Below are 22,467 nucleotides of genomic sequence, written 5' to 3' on the forward strand. Positions count from 1 at the left end.
GTGAGTATTACTTACAACACCAACTGAAAAAAACATACAGATGGCTTATAAAGGCAGAGAGTATAGTTTTGTATTTTCACAACAATGTAAATATAACTCCCGCACACTGTCTCACTTACTGCATTAGGACTCTATAAATCTAGCATGCAGGAGGACCTTTTTCTATTCACTTTGTTACTACATGATCTAGAAAGCCTACTGTCATTTTTTTAAGAACATAAAATCAAGAAATAACCACCAAAAATAAAAGCATGAACAGCACATCTTGAAGAAACAGATTCTGAGTTGTCTGGTTCTTGTTTTAGGTGGTTAAAAGGGTAGAAAATTAGTCTGAATAATTTCAGTTCCAGAGACCAGAGGAGGCAGAAGCTGGGCTCTATTTCCTGTTACACATCAAAGAAGTGAAAACAATCCTGAGGGAATAGCGTCAAAAACAACAGAGAATTATTTCGGAGAAAGAGGAATTTTATAGTAGTGTAAAAATTCAGCATAAGTAAACAGATGCACTTCCTGATTAAATAGTTGGCTTGCCATGAGACTGTTATCAAACCAGTTCTGGAAAAAAATTATTTGTTTTTACAGAGAATATAACTGTTGTTCCAAATAAAACACTTCTTAAACACTCCTTAAAATAATTCAAACTTTTTAAGATTAAGGCAAAAGAAGTTTTAGAGAATGATTCTAACAAAATACTTGCAGAAGAAATCCCTGTGCTGTGTTTTAAAAACAAAGTTGTGTCATCAGCAAGTTGATCAATGAGAAATGTTAGTGATAGAAATGCCCTGTAAGTTGCTTGATTTTATATGTGAGCAGAGCAGCTGAGCAACAAGAAGCAAAAGATATGGTGAAATTGGACAGCCTTGTCCGATGCCTCGTTGCACATTAAATCTGGCTGATGACCCATGTTTAAGCTTAATAGAGCAGTTGGCATTGTTATATAACTACAAAAAAGGCAAGGCTTTTATGTGAATGATGTAAAAACTGATGTTCAACCGTGTCAAAGGCGTTAAAAAAAAATCTAAAAACAGAATATAGCCATTATCTGGAATTAGGTATGACTAATTCAACATATCCGAGATAAGCCTGATATTATTGGAAATATGTCTGTTAGGTAAAAAGCCAAATTGCTCTTCATCAGTTATTGACTCTAACACCGGTTTGATTCTCTGTGCAAAGACAAGGGCCACAATTTTGTAATTATTATTCAATAAGCAAATAGGACGCCAGCTGTCTATTAAAAGCAAATCTTTTTTAGGTTTGGGAATTAGAGTAATTAATCCTTGAGTCATACGCCACGGTAATGCATCAACTGATATACATTCATAACTGAGGATGAAATAATTTATAGAACTCAGATGACAAGCTATCTGTCCCATTTGTTATTTTTCAGCCTTCTTATAGATTCCAAAAGGTTGAATCTGTTCATCTGGACAAAGTGTTTTCAGTGGGAGAAACGTTTCATCACTCATCCAAGTGACTTCTTCAGTCTCAGCTGACTGCAGGCATTCCCCAACATTATAAACAGTACATTTGCACAATAACTGAAACCAGCCCACTGAATAAACAATGGGCTGTGAGGTCAGTTCCTTAATCATTAACATGCACATTGTCATGACCACTGATCAACAACCACTGATCAAATACCATTGATCAATGGCTAGGAGTACTATTCACAGATTTTTTTTGACAGATAGTGTCACATAAATCCTCACCTTCCTTCCAGTTTGGGAGTGTTTTGTAAAGAGTTTAAAAAGGTCAGAGCATCACTGCGTATAAAGTTTTTTTTTTTTTATAATAGGATGAACATGAATTAGTTATCATTTTCAGGTTATCAGTTACCACTTCTTCTATTCTTAAATGAGTAATTGTTTTCAATTTTGCATGATACTTTTCTAACTTAAAAGTATGAAGAATTCGGCTCTTCTTTCTCCAGCCATCGTTTCCTAGACCTTACAAATGCCCCTGCCTACTTTCCACCTATATACTTTGTCCAGAACGTTTCTTGTTTCTGGTGGTTGTCGTCTGTTCTATTCTGCGCATGTCTGCTCTGTCTTCGCGCATGTGCAGTTCATTGCTTAGGAAGAAACGGGAAGATGTCTCTGACGAGGTGAGCTTCACGACAAAGCCTTTTGTAGTTATAAATTGCAAAACTGTTAGGAAATAAGATATCGATTCAACCGATTGGTTTCTGGTGTGTAGACTACGATTAATGTATCACACTGATATGTGTGGTATGTACGCTGTCGTTTCTGTATCTGATTTAGTCGATGCCAACGGCTACGGCTAGCAAGTAAAAATGTCGCGAGTTCCACATTTAGCATAGCTAGCTTATCAGCACGCAGTTGTGGTCACGATATGATGTAGTTCGTTGTGTAGACGTAGTTTAGGCAGCCACGTGTTTAAGTTTGCTTCTTTAACGTTTTCTCTTAACTTACCTTGATCATTAGCTATTTGAACTGACACTTACACGGGTGTCTTAATTAACCTCGAAGCTACTTGTTGTCACTAGCGGCTAATGCTAGCCAGGGCTTAGAGCGCCTGTGTTACTGTTCATCACTTTGAGACTTACATGAGGATTCCTGTGTGTTCAGCTTTTTACCGGCGCCGACCCAGCTGTCCCAAGATCAGTTGGAGGCAGAGGAGAAGCTCCGGGCCCAGAAGTCTTACTCTACCGCCCTGGTTGCATCCCGTAGAGAGCCCCCTCCTTATGGACACAGAAAAGGCTGGATACCTCGCTCACTCGAGGTAAAACCTCTTGCTCGTATGGGATAAGGTTTCTTGTTTGGCTCGCTTATAGTTGGGTCCCTTTTTGTCTAACCTCTACGGGTTGAAGATGAAATCAACCCTGAGTTTTCACTGCAAAATATGTGTTTCTGCAGGACTTTGGAGATGGAGGTGCTTTCCCAGAGATCCATGTGGCTCAGTTTCCTCTGGAGATGGGTAGAAAGAAGAAGACATCAAATGCCCTGGCAGTACAAGTGGATGCAGAAGGAAAGATTAAATATGATGCCATTGCCAGACAAGGACAGGGAAAGGATAAGGTATATGGGCATTTTATCCCTTCGACAGTTAGCAGGGATCCTCTCAATACAATCCAAGGATTTGTCTTTAAATCATAATATAAAAATCAGCAATTCTTTTAAGGCCTGAATAAAACCTCTGTCATGTACATCGCTTTCGCACGGCCAGAAAATGACTTTTAGGCTTTAGTTTATTTGCATCTCTGGCTCTGTTTTCATTTTAAAAAGCGGTATTCCTTTATTGGTTTCATTTTTCATGCTTATAGGTGATCTTCAGTAAATACACAGACCTGCTTCCAAAGGAAGTTCTCAATGAAGATGCTCCAGGACTACAGAAGCCAGATGAGGAGGCTATACAAGAGGTAAGAGCACATCGCCCTCAGAATTACTTTAGATTTGAGTGCTCACTTGTCATTTTTAGAACCATTTACCAAAGAAGTAAAAATTTTATATAAAGCCGTCACAAAGTGCTTTTCAGAGGTATCGATGATGTCAAAGAAAAAATGGACAACGTATATTTTTGTCCCAGTAAAGTTGCTGAGCGAGTGAAACAATTTGTCATAATTAGTTTTGACAACTTTGTATTTAGACTTTTTAAAATTAATTAGTAAGAAGTGTTGGACACCAGGATGACTGCTTATCTTTAAGATTCGTTTTAGTTGTCATTGTGAAATACAAGGTTGTCTAACAAAATTACTGATTCAAGTCTATTTAATCCTCCTGCAAACTAAACCATAAAGACCTAAATGAATGAATAAATAAGTAAAGAAAATAAAAAGACAGTTCAGGCTGTAGTGTTTTAGTGTACTTGAGATATTACTGATTCTCAGTAGACCAAAGCCTGCAATGTTCTTGGTGATTGTTAATCTCCTGATTTTGCACCATGCTCAACCTTCATCAGTTTATCTTGTTTCCAGTCAGGATGCTTTCTTACTACTAAATGTTTGAGAAGTACAGTTTCTCTTGTGTCATGTGACATGTGCTTTTCTTGAATCTGGAATGTAAACATGATCATCCTTTTGTAGCTCACAGAGAAGACCCGTACAGCCCTGGAGAAGCAGGTGTCTCAAAAAATCGCTGCTGCCATGCCTGTAAGAGCCGCAGACAAACAAGCTCCTGCACAGTACATCAGGTATGTATTAGTCAGAAGATTATCAACACTGCACACAGTCAGGGAGGAGGGTCGGAAAGTTGACTTCCAGTTTCTGTAGTGCTCTGTAGTACATGGACCTGAGGCCTTCTTTCAGTTCTACTCCTGTTCTTAGATTCTTTTAACGTGGGTACAACAGCTTTTGGGTATAGCTTGTTAACAGTAAGCTAATGATGTACACTAGCTAACATAACTACTCGAGTCTAGGAATCAATTCAGATCATCCCCCCCAAAATTACCTCTTTGTTAATAATGCAGCTCTCCTCTGGATTCACTTGAATTTTAGCCTACAAAACCAGAGTTTTGCACTTAGACTGTATTAGTTTAGTTAGTTAGTTATTGATTAATTTCTGATCATCCTAAAGGCTGCAATACAAGAACAGACGGTACTGGTGCAAGCAGAATTATGCAGAACCTTGAACACACTGATCAATTAGTCTGACTCGTGATTCTGAGAACATGCATAGATCTGTGTATTTTATGCAAGGCAACAACTTGACAAGAAGCTTTTTATTAGAAAAATGTGATGATCAGAGTTTAACTGATAAAATATATCACTGACTCATGACATGAAATGGAAGATTAACTTACAATTATCATTCACATTACCTGCACCACTTTGTCAGTTATGTTAATTGTTTATATAAATGGTCAAATGGTGTATCACTAACTGGGATAGCATTATGTTTTCTCCTTTCATACAGGATGCTGTTTAAAGGGCTATTAAATGAACTATTGAAGTATTTGGAGAATTCAGAAAGCTCTTATTGCTGCCACGCAACTACATGCTTGTATTTTTAGCTTTAACAGGATGTCAGTGTGGGTTAGGATAAAGTTTTGTCTGTCTGGCACTTTCCCCTCATCCTCTCCCTCTTTTCAAGGTACACCCCGTCCCAACAGGGAGTGGCATTTAATTCAGGGGCCAAACAGAGGGTGATCCGCATGGTGGAAATGCAGAAAGACCCCATGGAACCTCCACGTTTTAAGTAAGTAAACATTATCTCCATCATTAATTTATGTAATTTGAAATGTGTTCATTTAACCTTTAATATCTGTTTGGACACTTTAATACATAGTTATGATATCTAGATGTTTATTTTGTAGAATGTGTCCCTTTTGTGGGTGTGGTGTTTTGATCACCCTAGAAATTTAAAGTAAGGAGTAAATGAGGACTTCCAAGTAAAATGTGTTTAAAAGTCTTACAGGATTAATTTTTTTTAAACATCTAAAATATTTTGCATGTCAATCTTCGTGCTTCAGAATCAACAAGAAGATTCCTCGTGGACCGCCTTCTCCCCCTGCCCCTGTGATGCATTCTCCAAGCAGAAAGGTAGAGTTGGCTCAAACAGATGTCCGGCTTTTCAGTCATTTTAACGCTGCATCCTAAATCAAGTTGCTTGCACTATGTTTAATAGTTTCTCAGTTTTGTTACAGATGACAGTCAAGGAGCAGCAAGAGTGGAAGATTCCACCGTGCATCTCCAACTGGAAGAACGCTAAGGTAACATGACATCTGAAATAGTTATTGGGTCGGTTTTGTTTTTTGTACATGTGTGTGCCCACTTTTTTTTTCCTCACTATGCTTGGTTGCGCTCAGGGCTACACCATCCCACTCGACAAACGTCTGGCTGCTGATGGGAGGGGTCTTCAAACGGTTCACATCAATGAAAACTTTGCCAAGCTGGCTGAGGCCCTCTATATTGCTGATAGAAAGGTAACACATGATCGTCAAAGGGAATCTGAAAGGTTGTGCTTTAAAGTGATCGTTTGTTGGTTATATTTAAATGCTGATTATGTCTGCAGGCCAGAGAGGCCGTGGAGATGCGAGCTCAGGTAGAGAAGAAGATGGCTCAGAAGGAGAAGGAAAAGAAGGAGGAGAAGCTGAGGGAGCTGGCCCAAATGGCTCGAGATCGCAGGGCAGGGATCAAAAGTCACGGTGACAAAGGTGAGCCCTGAAGATAAGAGCCAGGAATATAAAGTTTATTTAATATTCATGGATGTTTCTGTGTGAGGCTTTTCTGAGCAAGTAGAGCGGACTCTGTTATCAGTGCTGTCACCACTTCCAAATCGGGAACATGACCGGCATAAATCGTGACAACATTTTTCAGTCTGCCAGTGTTGACAGGACCAGTAAGCTGTGAAATGATGTTCCTGCTTCCCCACTGATAATTCACGTATATTTTTGAGAGGAAAAATCAATGTTTCGTGTCTATTTTTTTCTTCTTCTTTTTTTTTACGCCTTGAATGACTGTTTAGCTACAGGACATTGACTGTGATTATAAAATAGAACTTTTGCTGTGGTAAATGCTTCATCCATCAGCTGTGATTTTGATTCAAATATTCTAAGGTTACTTATAAAACCTTCTCTTTCTGCCCCGCCCTGTTCCCCTGCTCTTTTCACCCCACACTTCTGTTGCACCATTTCACCTCATGTGTACCCCTTGCTTCTCTCTTCTTCTTTATTATTCGTTTTTTCTTTGCACCCTGTTCTCTCCCTCTTCCCATCCGTCCATCTCTCGCGGCAGGTGGCGAGGACAGCGAGGCCAGGGAGCGTGACGAGATCCGCCATGACAGAAGGAAAGAGAGGCAGCACGACAGGAACATTTCCAGAGCTGCTCCCGATAAGAGGTGCTGGACACGCACTTTAAACGCACCGCATGTGAACTCAACCACCCTTGCAGTCCGCACTGCTGAATCATTCATGGAGCTAGAGCTAATACTGAACAAACGCAGCAGGATCCAGCAGCACAGACTGTTTGTGCATGGGGGATGCGCCGCCAGTGTGCATTTGTGTGTTAAGTCATGTGTTCTGCACGTCAGGTTGTCAGTTGATGGAACTGTGGGTCCGTGGAGAAGGGAAGAAAGTGAAATTCAGAGGAGAGCTCATTACAGTCACAATTCCAGCTGTCAGAAAGCACAGACCTTGTTATCTTAAAATTACTTTTCACTTCACTTTGAGATGACTGTTTGCTGAAGGACAATCAAGATGTTAAAGTCACCAAGAACTAAATAAAAAAAAACTTCACATTTCAATATATATTTAAGCTTTAAGGCCAGGATACAGAGTTTAAGCATTCATGCAAGTTTCTCCCAGCATTTTTCCAATAAATTTTTATGTATTATATAACATGACATTGAAATGACACTTTTATTCTCTTTAAATTTTTGAAGCTGTAGCACTCACATTATTACAGCACTTCTAAAGAAAGTTAAAGTAAACTTTCTCTAAAGTTTTCCATGAGTCATTTCTTCTATCTTGTCTTTGATTTCTGCTGAACATCCCTTTGATTTCCTCTTTCCGCGTCCCAGGTCGAAGCTGCAGAGAGATCAGGACAGGGACGTCAGTGAGCTCATCGCTCTGGGCAAGCCCAACCCTCGTTCCTCCAGCGAGGCGCAATATGACCAGAGACTCTTCAATCAGAGCAAGGTTGGAATGATTCTCACGTTTTTGGTTCCACTCTTCCAGCGTTCACATCTTGGGTTTTTTGCTGTGAAGATAAATGTAGCTGAAAGTTTCAGTTCCAGATCAAACTGGATCTTAGTCTTTCTTTTTTCCCTCTTTCTTTTCAGGGTATGGACAGTGGCTTTGCTGGTGGTGAAGATGAGACGTACAACGTGTATGACCAGCCTTTCCGCAGTGGCAGAGATATGGCCTCCAACATCTACAGGCCCAGCAAGAATATAGACAAAGATGCTTACGCAGATGATTTGGACTCACTCATGCACAACAACAGGTATGAGGACTTTTCTTTTCTTTTCTTTTTTTTTCTTCAGACGGCGTTATTTGACCTGTTCACCTTTTTAACTGTTCTGGGAAGAAAATGATTACGAAAATGTTCCTTTAAGATAAACATAATGTGTTGACAACACATCCAAAATTTAGAGTGACCCAAGGAAGGACTGGACACAATAAATCAAGAACACCTTGGACTTACTTTAATATATTCATATTCTCATTATGAGGTCATTTCAGAGATATGTCTAATATGTCTAAAAGGGTAAAAAAGCTGAAGTGGTGGTATCTGTGTCAGCTTTATTTGGATGTCGTATTGTTCCAGCAAGTAATTAACAACATAACTCAGGAACACAGTGACAGATGTGTGATCATACTTCCTCACGTGAACCTTATTTCAGAGCTTTCTGCCATGGATACAATTTGGTATTCCAATACGCTCCGTCCGACAGGACGTGGGTTGCTCATTGTGCATCGTTTGGTGCTGACGGTTTGTTGCTAGCAGACATTCCAGGCTCCGGTTACCTAGATAACTTTGTCATATATATTTTTTTTATACCTGGTCATATGTCAGCTAGTGGTATCCTGCCTTCTCATTGGTAATTCCTTCAGTCGCTCGCATTGGGAGTTGATTTTTCCCGGAGCTGGTCAATTCACATCGCCAGCAGTTTTCTCACTTATAATAACTTGAAGTCGTCGCTGTTGTCTTGTTTGAATTTTGTGTTTGAAAATGTGTGGAATCTAAGCATAGTAACTGTTAATTAGGCTGCTACCAAGATGGCTAAGCCTGCGCCCTTTTGCCAAGGGAGTATCTGTTTTTTTTTTAAATGACAAAGACCTAAAAAATTTCAAGGTTATTCTAATTTTATTTTGAGGCACGAGACAAGCATTCACATGAATCCCAGCAGGAAGTCTCGTCCTTGAGGCAGCAGTGCTACACTCGGCTAGTCGAGCATAGCCTGTCCCATATGTTTAGTCACCAGGTTGTCATTGTGCTTCAGGAGTGTTTGGTTGGCCACAGGGTGCGAGACCATTGTGCAAAACAGAATGTTGAAAACAGTTTTTGACTGACTTACCAGAGACATTTGCTCCATGATATTTTCAGGGTCATTTTCTTCTCATTCAAAATGTTCTGCCCCTTGTCAGTGAGTCCGTTTAATAACCTGCAGATCAGGTAGGGATTGGTAATGAGTTATTTTCCTGTCCACTTTCAGGTTTGCCCCAGACAAAGAGTTCTCAGGCGCCGACCACGGGCAGAGGCGCGAAGGACCTGTTCAGTTTGAGGAGGATCCCTTCGGTCTGGATAAATTTTTGGAGCAAGCCAAGCAGCACGGCGGCTCTAAGAGGCCATCCACTAGCAACCGCTCCAAGGATGACTACCACGACAAGAAGCGCAGGAAGGAGTGAGAGCAGCTCGGTGCACTTCTCATACAGAGGGGGAGTCGGTGCATCCCCTCAGCGGTTGAGGGGTGTTGTGGTATACAAGTATCTGTCAGGACTGGACATTAAGATTGATGTCTTCTTTCAGTGTGAAAGAGGGTGTAAGGCTGTGTAAAACGCTTGTTTTTTGTTTGTTTTTTTGTCTATTAGACTTCATTAACCCATGTTGAGCATTTGTTGTGAGGCAAAGTATGAGTGGGCTCCGCATCTGAAACATTACTCTTTATACAGTGCAACCTCTTTCATTTCACATGTGGCTGGGAATGGTGATAACTGACCCTGGAAAAAAATGTAGATTTTAGTCACTGTCTGCTTTTGTTTTTATAAACCTGTAATGCTGAAGGTTACAGAATAAACTCAACAGGAATTCCTCAGTATTTACCCCCTTTTTTTTTCTCACTTTCTCCTCACATTCCCTCCTTTTGTTTGTTATGGCAGTGTTTTATTTAAACCCCTCGTACATTTGTGAGCACAGTCCCTATTTTATGGCAGATGTGTACAGCAGCTTAAATGTATCTAGAAGATATAAATCCAGCCAAATTTATAGTTCTTGTACATTACTACCAATGGATTGAGTTTCATATCGTGTGTAACTGCTGTGCTTTTTTAATTAGTAAACAAGTTTGACTTGTCTTTCCTTGTCAGTTATTTTTAGTCCGGTTAAGCTTCAGTTATTCTAAACTTTTCCAACATAGTGGGAAGTCCATTAGTTGTGTAATTGGCATAGTTTGTACATAGTAGATTTCCATTATTTTAATCACTTCCTGAGTAATGCAGCCCATTTACATAGATGATTAAATGCCTGAAATGCATTCAGCAAAGCCATCAATTACAGTGTGTGAGTAGTTTTCAGGGCTTTTTCCCCCCCCCCACTGGAAATTGGCTGTGCGATTTATGTGATGATTAGGCTAAAACTAGTTCAATTAATTACAATTAATTATGATTTATGCAGCCTGACAGTTTTATTTTCCCTGGCTCTGGAAAATAATCAGCGTGGCATTACACAGCCCAGTGGACTCCAAAATCTTTGCACCATGCCATTTTCCACTGATGCTTGAAAAGGGACCAACAGTGGTTACATGCACAAGACTGTTCTTCAGTGGGCGCTGTTTGTGGGTATTGACTCATGCACGGTTCTGAATGCGATTGTTATGTTGCACATCTTTTTACCAGCAGGTGAGAAATTATAGCCTTAAGCCACAGCTACACAGGAGGCTTAGTGTGAGCAGCTCACTGCTGAGCTGAAGGTCATCTGCAATAATACTTAGTCCTGTATTTATGCACTCCTGGGGTCGTACTCGCAGGTCTATATAACAAATCAAATATCAGCTATCGTACAGCCACTTTGGATAGCTGGCTTTTTTTTTTTTTTTAAAGAAAGTATGTTTTCTGTTGGACGTGAGAAAGATCAGATACTGATGCAAACCAGAGGTTATTGGAAAGGTCATTCCAAAACTGAAGACCTCTAAATACCAAGTTAGGATATCCAAGTGTAATTCATTTTAAAGACAGGTGTAGTGTGGCCTGCAGGCCAGTGATAACATTTTATTGTACGTGCAGATGTCACAAGGAAAGGGCGTACTACTGTACATTTACTTCATACACTGTTTAGCACACAATAAATAAACCAAAGCCAAACACGACTGAATCTATTTCTTTAGTTTTCATAGCAGACTAAGTCTTCCTAACATTAACAAATACAGTGAGTTTCAAGGAATTTCCAAGTCACAGCCCCCACCCCACTAAATTGCAACTAAGCTTTTCGATCCTAGCCCTAAAGGAACACTTTGCACCATTTCCATAAAACCTAAAGTTGCTTAAACTTTTAAAACCTGCTTTGTCTGCCAGAATTTAAATGGAGATGACAAATTTGCACTCAGCCCTTAAGCTTGTTCCTATTCTATTTAATATTTCAACTGAGCACAGATCCTGAAATGATACTCGATATATATTAAGGGTATAAATAACACAAGACCATTGTACACATTTACATCTATAGTAGGAATGGCACTGACGATCCAAACTGCATATGTAGTTGTAAAGAAAAAAGTTTTCACTGAAGTCTTTGCAGCCATGAAAAGCTAAGTACTGCCTCACCGCTTCCATAAGAGGATGTTAAGTGTGAGCACCTCTGTAAAAGCAGCAGTTTAAGCAGTTTGTCGGTCTGAAGCATTCAGGCGTGTTTGAGCACAATGACACAATCGTCCCAGTAAATCCACTCCAAGGTCAGACGGTGCAATGCTCAGAGAAACTGCAGCAAATCCAAGAGCCGCATCTCAGACTCTACAGTCTCAGTTGGCATGATAAACGTTAACGTTCATGACAGTACAACTGGAAAAAGATTGAACAAGTGTGGCTTGTTTGGGAGGGTTGATAGGAGAAAGCTTCTCACAAAAAAAGAACATGTTAGCACAGTTAGGCTTTGCAAAGTTGCATCTGAATAAAGCAAACAGCATATCAGCACAAACACGTCATATCAGGTGTTAAACATGGTGGTGGAGGTGTAATGATTTGGGTTTGTTTTGCAGCTACGGGACCTGGGCACCTTGCAGTCATTGATTTGGTCTATAAATCCTCTGTATACCAGAGCATACAGACGTCACCTGTGTCCCATCTGCACACAGGTGACGTCTGGTCGAAACTGGGTCATGCAATAGTATAATGGTCCCGAGCACAGCAGCAAACCTAGAAAAATTGTTGCAATGCCCCAGTCAAAGTCCAGACTGACTGAAATGCTGTGGTGGACGAGCTGTGCACAAACAAATTCCTGTAAACCCCAACGAATAGAATTTCAATTCAATTCAATTTTATTTATACAGCGCCAAATCACAACAATGGTCTCCTCAAGGCTCTGTATATTGTAAGGTAGAGCCTACAATAATACATAGAGAGAAAAACACGACAATCATATGACCCCCTGTGAGCAAGCACTTTGGTGACAGTGGGAAGGAAAAACTCCCTTTTAACAGGAAGAAACCTCCGACAGAACCAGGCTCAGGGAGGGGCGGGGCCATCTGCTGCGACCGGCTGAGGCGAGAGAAGGAAGACAGGATAAAGACATGCTGTGGAAGAGAGACAGAGATTAATGACAAGTATTATTCAGCAGAGAGGTCTGTTAACACATAGTGGGTGAGAAAGGTGACTGGAAAGGAAAAACTCAATGCATCATGGGAATCCCCCGGCAGCCTACACCTATTGCAGCATAACTAAGGGAGGATTCAGGGTCACCTGGTCCAGCCCTAACTATATGCTTTAGCAAAAAGGAAAGTTTGAAGCCTAATCTTAAAAGTAGAGATAGTGTCTGTCTCCCTGAATCCAAACTGGAAGCTGGTTCCACAGAAGAGGGGCCTGAAAACTGAAGGCTCCGCCTCCCATTCTACTTTTAAATACTCTAGGAACAACAAGTGGTTCATCGTAACGAACATCGTAACGAACATCGTAACGAACATGGTTCTACAACCTACTGAATCATGGGGTGTACTTAACGTATAGATTCCTATGAAAACCTTATTTTTCCTATGAGTCTAACTAGGTATAAACATATGTAATGACATGGCAGAAGAAATTTGAGTCGAAAATAAAATAAAGGTTGAATGGACTATAGCTTAAAATTCATTCTCCTCACTGTGCTGATACAGTTCTCACCTCCCGTCAGACCAGAGGAAAAAGCTGCGAAAGACCCAAACTCGTCTACGGACTGAGAAACCAGGCGCGAACACATTAAACTCTCGCTCAGTTTCAGCAATGTGGCTCTGATGTGATTTAACACTGACCTATACTTGCGAAGAAAGAACCCGACATGCTCCAAAGTCATCCAATTCTTCACCAGTGTGGGGGAAAGCAGGTGGTTTGTCACAGTCTCCCCTCTGCTCTTGAGGAAATGAGCTGAATAATAAAAAAACCACGAGTCAGTGATAGGAGAGGGCTCAGATATTGTAATATTGAGAGCTGTCCTGATTTTTCATTTCTGCGTGAGGCATCATTTTTAGGATCACTCTATTGTCTCGAACATGTTATATTATCTGGAACAATGACATGAAAGGGGAACAAGCTGTATACGAATAAATGTTGAATGGAGGGATAGAAACTCATTCAGCCACCAGTGTGAGAGGTACTTTAGGGACAGCGGGGGTTTATTGTGAAGGCTTGATATGAGTGTCAGTGTGAAGAAATCAATATGACAGACACCAGCTGAGGGTAACTGAATCACAAGTGTAGTCACGACTCTCACGTGTGGTTGTGGAGACACAAGAAGAAAGAAGGTTAAAAAAAAAAATGTTGTAAAAAAACTCAAAAGTCAACACAATTTAAACTTTCCTATCTCAAAACAACAGGAAAGTTGTGTTTCCCTTCAGCCGCATATGTGCTTAGACCACTGTGGAAGCACTGAGGACAGCTTGATAATGGGCCTCCTCTCCACTCTTGTCTGCCTTTATGGATGTGCACAGAGGAAGATGAATGAGATTCTTTATTCATGAAGGTAAGAGGAAATTGGTTCCTTGGCATTGCCTTTGTGTGCTGCTCAATGTAAACCGTGAACATATTGTGTCGGGACATAATGGAATCCTCAGGTCACCAGCCGGGACCGTGATGGATAGCTCCTTATCTGTGCTCCACAAGGAAACAAACCCAGAAATAATAAACAATATTGAGTTGTTGCGGCACATATTTCCACTTGCTGGACTTGAAGGAGGATAGCTTAGTTTATTTTGTGATTCCTTTTGTGATTTCCTCCCCCCCCGACCCCACCCCTTCCTCCTGTTGGTGGCAGCAAAGCAATAAGTTTGGTGATAAATGTTCTAGTCTGCTGCTGATGGCCTGTCGAAAACAGTGGCCGGAGAGAGATCTTGTCTCCCTCTGTGTCTCTTCCAGTATTGAAGGCAACCTTTTCATTTTGTCAGAGAAACACCCCTGCATCCACGGAAAACACTGGATCCATTCTCTCTCTGCCATGAAACTGGCATGACTTATCTGCTCTGTAGGACAAAAGGTCAAAAATCCCTACTCTCTCTATGGTCTCAGAGATGGATTTTTCTTTATTTACGTAGGCACTGTGCAAGAAATGTAAATTTGATTTACAGCAGCAATAATCTAGAAAATATACTTTCACTTGACCACCACATTTTGCCTTCAGAACTCCCTCCATTCATAACAGAGATTTTAGTCCACATTGACATGATAGCAGATGATGATAATGCATATTTGTTGAGATCTATTGGATTGGGATTTGCAGACTGTGGAAAAAAACTGTCTGAGATGATCTGAGTTTCATGACATTACACATGATTGTGCTCCAACCGTCTATCAGAAGATCGGTATGATGTGGTCGTAAAGAGAAGTACATGTTCAGTGGGCTGTGGTGTTTAAACAATGCTCAGCTTGCACTAAGGAGGCAAAAAAAAATGCCAAGAAATTCTACAAACACCATTACAACAACACAACCATCCTGAACTGGTGATAAAAGGCAGGATGGATTCACTGGTTCATTTTGTTTACATCAAATTCCGATCCAATCATCTGAATGTCTCAGCACCAATCAAGACTCAATGTTTTTCCAAACGTCTATTTGTCCCGTTTTTGTGAGTCTGTGTAAATTGTATGGGCTCAAAATGTGGTCATAAATATTTTGTACTTGTAAATCGGTTTTGTACTTGTAAAAAAGATTTGTATGTGTAAAAAAGATTTGTATGTGTAAAAAAGATTTGTGTGTGCGTAAAAAAGATTTGTGTGTGGACTTAGCCCAAAAACCCCCCTGCAAGTTACAAGTACGAATTTTGACCCTATTTTTCTTCCTTTAAGCTGATTGGTCAATGTCATGTCAATCACAAATTAAACAATCCAATCAGAGAACAGATGGGTTTGGCTGTCGGAGGGGCACTTTTTTGAACTGCAGGTCCTTGAAGGGTAATCTCTATATAAATATCCGGATAGCAGTTAGGTCCCCTTACTTTCAGCAGCTGTTGAAAGGATAAAGTTGTGGTATGTCAGTGGTTAGAAATACATTATTACTTTAGGATTAGTTTAACACAACGTCAGGGCTGACCCGGGACCATTGCTGTGAGTCACAGCGCGCAGCATAAAAGTCCTTTCACATCAGACTCAGGATGTGCTGCTAATGCTAATTGCTAACTAAAAGCAAAGGATCCAGAATTTGTTGCTGGCTGCTGAGCTCTGGGTTTTTGCAGCAGCTCTACCTGTACTAGATGCATCTGCTCCTTGTCGTTTTTATCTCTGACTTTATGTGAACTACAAGAGTTTCTGGGTTTTTTTTTTGCTAGTTCTTCAAATGTTCAATAAAAACATGTATGCTAATTCATAACGAAGAAAGCTTTGTAATGAAGACTGTCATTTCCAAAACACTGCCCCCCCCCCCCCCGCGTCCGCAGCGCTGTTGAAAAGGCTGTGGAAGTCCCTGTATTAAACACGTAGTCCTGTGACACAAAAATCACCAAACTCGGACGACCACAGACTGTTTTCCTTCGTGGTGATGAAGGAAAACGCTGGGTTGGCATGTATAATAAAAGGGCATTTATTCCCTTCAAAGACCTGCAGTTCAAAAAAAAGCGCCCCTCCGACAGCCAAACCCATCTGTTCTCTGATTGGATTGTTACATTTGTGATTGACATGACATTCACCAATCAGATGAAAGGAAGAAAAATAGGGTCAAAATTCGTAGTTGTAACTTGCAGAGGTTTTTTGGCTAAGTCCACACACAAATCTTTTTTACGCACACACAAATCTTTTTTACACATACAAATCTTTTTTACACATGCACAAATCTTTTTTACACACACACAAATCTTTTTTACACACACACAAATCTTTTTTACACATACAAATCTTTTTTACACATACAAATCTTTTTTACACACGCACAAATCTTTTTTACGCACGCACAAATCTTTTTTACACATACAAATCTTTTTTACAAGTACAAAACCGATTTACAAGTACAAAATATTTATGACCACATTTTGAGCCCATAGAATTGCATCCTCACTTTCGTGTTCTAAGCAGAAAGGCTTAGAACACACCTGGTGTGGTCTTCTGCTGCTGAAGCCCATCTTCTTCAGGGTTTGACAAGTTATGCATTCAGAGAAGCTGCTCTGCATATCTTGGTTGTAATGAGTGATTTGAGTTGCTGTTGCCTTCCCATGATTCCACCATAGCTTTGCAGACCCTTTTTATCCTCTTTTAGCTCATTGTTTTGGATGTAGCCTGGAAGATCAAATTAGCACCTCGCTAGTAAATATAAGGGAACATTTGACTGCAAATTAAGGTGTTGTCCCTTTTCTGCTGCTTACTTATTAATTATCTTGGTAAGTTTAAAATGTGTCAGGGCTGTGTTTACATCTTATTTCTGTGCCATTAAAAAAGTCAAAGAATTAATGCTGATTGTAATATGTGAAATATTCATACCGTCTTTAACTGGCAGAAAAAAAAAATATTTATGTGCTGAACATAAGCATAAAAAACATGACCTACATTATGTTCCAGCAGTCTTCTGCTTAAAATGTTTATTTTATATTGTAATCTTGAAATATTCCCCTTTGGGCCTGATATGGTTTTTCACTCAAACACATACTGGGATATTTATAGGGTTAGTACAGTTTACAAAGCCACACAGTCTGGAAATTGAATATGTCAAACTGACACTCAGCACTAACAGCAGCACACACCTGAGCAACCTCTGTGCCCCTCAATCACGTTCTTATCATTACTTCCTCATCTGCGCACATTCACGCCAGAAGTCACTCCTCATTATGCAAGCGGTGTAGAGCTGGACAGAGTCTACTGCTCTCTGGAAAATAGTCCACCTGTCAATCTGTCTGTCCCGCCTGCCTTACCTGACTCCATGGAGGAGGCTCTGTCCTCTTCTCAGTGGCTCTCTCTGCTGATAATCTGTGACAGAGGCGAGGTTTAGACAGGTGTAACCATCTCTAATGGTGGTGTCAGTCAGAAAGCAGCCTAGCTGCTGCACAGTGGCGACAGGATCCATCCAACATTGTGGAGGTGCGCGTATAGATTTTTTTCTTTCCCATTGCCTACAATATTAAAAAGTTGTCTTATATTTTGTGGTTGCTTGATGTATACTTAACTTGATAAGAAAACTCAGAAGAGGGCCACAAGATTTTTCTAATTTCTCGCCCATATGGGATGGACTGCTCCGCTCCCTGATGGATTATAACCACAGCAGTAGGGCTGCCACAAACGATTATTTTGATAGTCGACTAGTCACCGATTATTTTTGCGATTAGTCGACTAATCAGATCATCATCCATTGGACGTACAGCGTACAGCTTATTGCACCAGCAGCATCTGCTCTTATATAACTATCTTTAGCTTACAGCTTTAAGTGTTCAAGGTATGTGCTAACTAAAAATAAAGACAAGATGATAGTTTATTAAATTTTAATGAAATCTGCAGGTTCGGATAATCAGCTGTCTGCTTGACGTTTATTCAGCTGTGTAAAAACTATAACTTTAATCTCAGCCAAACCGATTTACTCAGGAACAAATAAAATACTAAAAAAAAGCCAAACAATAACATTTTTAAGTTATCTAAGTGACTTATATGTTTAACCTGAGTAGCGAAAGACGGCGGTGGGTTTGAAAACGATTTGCCGGGAGTCCGGTGTTCTCACGGCTCTAGCGAGCCTTGAACCCCGGCTAGCTATCGAGCTAGCGGGTAACAGACGTCTCCGAAAACGTCGGAGCGCTTTTGAAAATATGCGGTGTCTTGATAAACTGAGCAGATATTTGAGGTTTACACAGCTACATTCTCGCCTGAAAATATGTTAAACGTTTATTTTGTGACCCAGAAAGAATAATAAGAGTAACATTAAAACTAACTAGCTGCCGCCATTGTTGGAAACTGAGCTGGGCTGCGCTATGAATTCTGGGACACAGCTTCTTCTTCTTCTTCGCGGTTTAACGGCAGCTGGCATCCTTGTACATGCAGTGCTGCCATCTTCTGTTTCAGTCCGTTATTACACTCTTAAATCCTGCTACTTATTCCTGCGTCTTTTGTGATCTTACAAAGCTTCAAACGACGCGTCGACTATCGTGACTAGTCGACTAATCGTGACAGCCCTACACAGCAGCTGATGTCTTCATTTATAAAACAAGCAACAAGGAATGACGATGGTGGAGTAAGCTATATTGCTCGTATGAGTATCACCTAATCCTCCTCCATGCTACGCCCATACTGACTATTCTCCCTTTAGCCGTTTACAGTGTCACAAGCGGTGCTCTAATTAACACTTTGTCCCTACACGATTGTTGGAAGCATTGATTACAGGAATTATTAGTGAGCGCCGGGATGGATCATTGATTGGGATATGACTTGCAAATTCTCTGCGAAGCGGAGCGTAATTCCTAGCGACGAGCACCCTCGTTTATACTCATTTATATTCTTACTTGTGCACCAGTTTGATTTCATCATTTGTTATCGCCCTGCGTTTAGACACCGCCGAAGTTAAAAATGGCTGCTTGCCTAGACTTCCTCTAGTGCTGGGTCTTAATAGGCTGTCGTGGGAATAGGAGGAGAGATTGATTCTCCTGATGATTTCATTAGATGACATCAAAGCGGGGAAATTGCAGCAGAGAGCAGGAATGCATCTTCGGTGAATGGGAAATAATGCCCTGTTTGAATTACACTGTAAGAACGTTGGCGGGGACATATGACCTTGTCAATGGAGATATTGTAATTGTGATGTTTTTCTCATCAGGGAAGTTTTCTTGGGGCATCACGCTGGGTAGATTATGATAATAAGGTATTTGGATTATGATGCAAGAGCAGGTTTTATAGCACCGCGGATCAGCGAAAGAATCAATATCTGTAAAGAGTTTTTGCATTCATAGTATGTCTGAGTCGCTGCAGGTATCCAATCAGCCAGGTGCCCAGGGAAAGAGTTGCTATGTGCAGTGTTCTCCTTTTGAATACGAATAAATTACAAGGATAATTTTCTGTTTTCATGATGAGGATGAAGCTGTTGTTGGGCAAATTTTGAAAAAACACCAACAGGTAGCATGACTAGGCTAAAGCTGAATATCAGTTGGCTGGAAAGTTGATGTTTGCTTGAAAGAGGAGGCTTGGGGTACATATGCTCCCAGGCATAATTACTCTCATGTTGCATTTAGATTCAAATATTTTATAGACAATAGATCCTCATGTCTAACCAGAGATGGGGAGAGGATGAAAAAAATCCCTTTGATCAGTTCCCATAACAGACCATATTATTTTAAAGCGGGCTGCAGATGTTGAAATGTTAACATCAGACGAACTACAGCACGGGTCAGTTAAACTCACAGCCAGTTCATAAAGAAAACAAGAACTCACAATACAAGTTGTCATTTTCTGCCATTGCATCGACAGATAGGATCTTAGCATTCCCCCATCTGGCAAATTCCCCATTAATCTTAGCATAGACTGTATATGTACGATGGGAATAATCACTGTGACTTAGGCCTCACTCAGTAGCAACTCGTCAATGAGAAAACAGCCTGCTTAATGTTTATTTTAGTCCAACTGTTTCTATAATTTCAAAGTGACCTAATATTAGCATTAAGACCATAAACACATTTGGAAACATTTACCAAGGATATGTCATTCAGTCACGCACTTCTGCACACTGGAGCGTCTTCTTGCATACAGTGGAGTCGCCACCTGGTGGCCATTAGAAAGAATGCAAGTTTAAGATCTGCACTGACTTCAGTATTCATTATATATTTATTGCTCAGGAACATAGAAGCAACTTTACATTTTGTTAAGATTAAAAAAAATGCTAGATATCAACAGCCTTGAAAACTGTATGTAGCAATAGTAAGAAAAGTTAAATAACTCTCAAAGTCTGGAAGCTTTTTAACTAATTGCTACTTTCATTCCTATAGTACTGTGTAGGACAACTATATTATAACTGCAAGTAAGGCAATGAGAGTAATTATGGGCTTGTTTGTTTCATTGACCAGTTAATCATTATATTAAGTAAGATACAAAGTCAAAAAATGAAGTCATGGTCATCCAAATTACGGAAGATATACAAAATCAGGCCTCTTCAGCATTCATTTGCCCATGTGTCTGTTAAAATCAGGGTTGGCATGCGACAAATCAGTCTAACAGCCAATCACAACTAGCCAAAATAAATCGAAAACTAAAAGAAAAAGCCCAATACCAGTAGAGTTGGCAACTTTAATTAGGAGTTTGTTAGGATTTGAGTATACAGATTGGAAGGTGCTAAGAGTTTCACTGGGAGTGAGCTGGAGACAAAGTTAAAGAGTCAAGACTGAGATGTTTTGGACATGTGCAGAAGAGGAGCTGCCAGGCAGGAGGAAAATAGAAAGACCATAGAGAAAGTTCATGGATGCAATGAAGGAGGACATGCAGATAGTGAGGCAGATGATCCACCTAACAAGACGAGCTGAAAGAAGAAGAAAAGGGTATACATTTGAATTCTACCCTATTTAACCCACTCTTCTAGGAAAACTACAGATCTGGCACCCCTGGCATGAGTGGAGGTCAATTTTTAATATCTTTTCAGCTCTTGGAGCTCAGTACCTGGGACTGCTGCCTCACTTGCTTTAGTTGGGAACCCTTGGACGTGCGATAGTAGCAGCTGAAAAACAAAAAGGTCTGTGATACTGTTAAGGTTATATCTCAGAGATGAATCTGTTCCACAGTTATCATAACGCATAACATAACATAGAATTTGTATTATTAACAAATAACAGTGTAATGACTATCCAATGCATCAGATCTGTTTAAGGGATAAAGCTAATAATTACGAGAAGACAGAGGTCATACCAAGAACAAACAAACTGCTTGCTCATTTTACGTTAGTATGGTTTCCACAGTCTCATCAGAACGAATACCATCAACGTAAAAGCTCCTTGCACTATCTGCATCCATGAGAGCACGTCCCTGTACCTTTTAACCCTGCCTCTGATCCTATTAAAGCTGGATCCTTATCACCTTTATCAGGTTTGGAATGGATGGGTGCTTAACTGCATTTGTGCACAGTGGTAAGAGCTGACCAGGCTGATGTTGCATTAATCCACAAACAAGGTTACCACCTTGAGAGGAGGGCTGACCATTGATTAGAGAATTAAATCATCAGATTTTATCATCAGTGTCTTAATTGCGGATGTGACACCGAAGCAACACGCCGAGACCGCTTAACTCTGAACTATATTTGACCGACAGCACCAGCATATAACCTCTGACTGCAGGTGCGGGAACAGATGGGGCTCAACCTTTCCCTAGCACAACAGTGCCATCTAGGAGGCTAAAAGTGGGAATGGGTTTTTAAAGAGTCTGAACAGCCCTGTTCACATGAAATATTCCTCCAGCAACCAAACAAATACATGCAAATGATGGAGCCAGAAAGGAGCGTAATGCTGCTTTACAGCAGGAGGATTGTACAAACAGTCACATATTATCCAGCACTGTGTGCTGACAGCCAGGCACGTTTCCCCACTAGACATGTACCAAACAGGAAAAGAACAGGAAGTACAACAAGGAGGTCCACCACAAAACCCTGGCTGTGTGTCCAGAAAATGCCATTGTTGCTGCACGCTTTCACAACAGAGATCTCTTCCCTGCCTGTGTACTTCAAATATGGTCCATGGCAGTGTTTCTCCCATGAAGTAATACGTAATTAAGGCATTAATAGTGGAATTAATTTATTGCACAGTATACACAGTGACGCATTGTTTTGTATCTTCTCGGCACATAAAAAAACGTCAGTGGAAAAAGGTGTTCAGTTGACGCCCAAGCGAAGGTTATTCTGGGTTATTTCCAAGGCCCGGGCTTTAGGACGTCCAACGCTAACGAGAGGGTGGACCTAGCAGAGAGGGAGGGAGGAGTAGAGTAAGAGCTCTCACACTGTTCCTAATAAAACGCAATGTCATCACGTTGTTAAATCCCGCCACGAAATTTGCAGATTATGTTTCCTGAGTTTAATGGCAAATTGTTTGCCTAAAAATTGGGAGAATCGTTACAAGTGCTAATTGCAATGAATCCAAGACCCCAAATTAGTTATCATCACTTTTCTTGTTATTTGAACAGCAGCTGTTACGTAAGACATAGCAGGAAATGTATATAAGCAGTGACAGTCGTTTCTCTCTT

The 22,467-nt window shown here is 40.5% G+C and overlaps 1 protein-coding gene across 1 annotated transcript; it reads left to right on the plus strand.

Annotated features, from left to right (window-relative positions):
- The first annotated feature begins 1,976 nt into the window (after positions 1–1,976).
- snw1 (SNW domain containing 1) lies at positions 1,977–9,975 on the plus strand. Its single transcript, XM_040017898.1, has 14 exons — positions 1,977–2,107; positions 2,592–2,745; positions 2,880–3,041; positions 3,287–3,382; positions 4,046–4,152; positions 5,052–5,156; positions 5,431–5,500; positions 5,605–5,670; positions 5,767–5,883; positions 5,973–6,114; positions 6,695–6,797; positions 7,479–7,596; positions 7,740–7,903; positions 9,117–9,975. The coding sequence occupies exons 1-14, from the start codon at positions 2,094–2,096 to the stop codon at positions 9,307–9,309; spliced, it is 1,611 nt and encodes a 536-aa protein (XP_039873832.1). The 5' UTR covers positions 1,977–2,093; the 3' UTR covers positions 9,310–9,975.
- The last annotated feature ends 12,492 nt before the right edge of the window (positions 9,976–22,467 follow it).

Source organism: Simochromis diagramma, unplaced genomic scaffold (genome assembly GCF_900408965.1).
Source record: "Simochromis diagramma unplaced genomic scaffold, fSimDia1.1 OVJJ01000802.1, whole genome shotgun sequence".
Taxonomy (NCBI): domain Eukaryota; kingdom Metazoa; phylum Chordata; class Actinopteri; order Cichliformes; family Cichlidae; genus Simochromis; species Simochromis diagramma.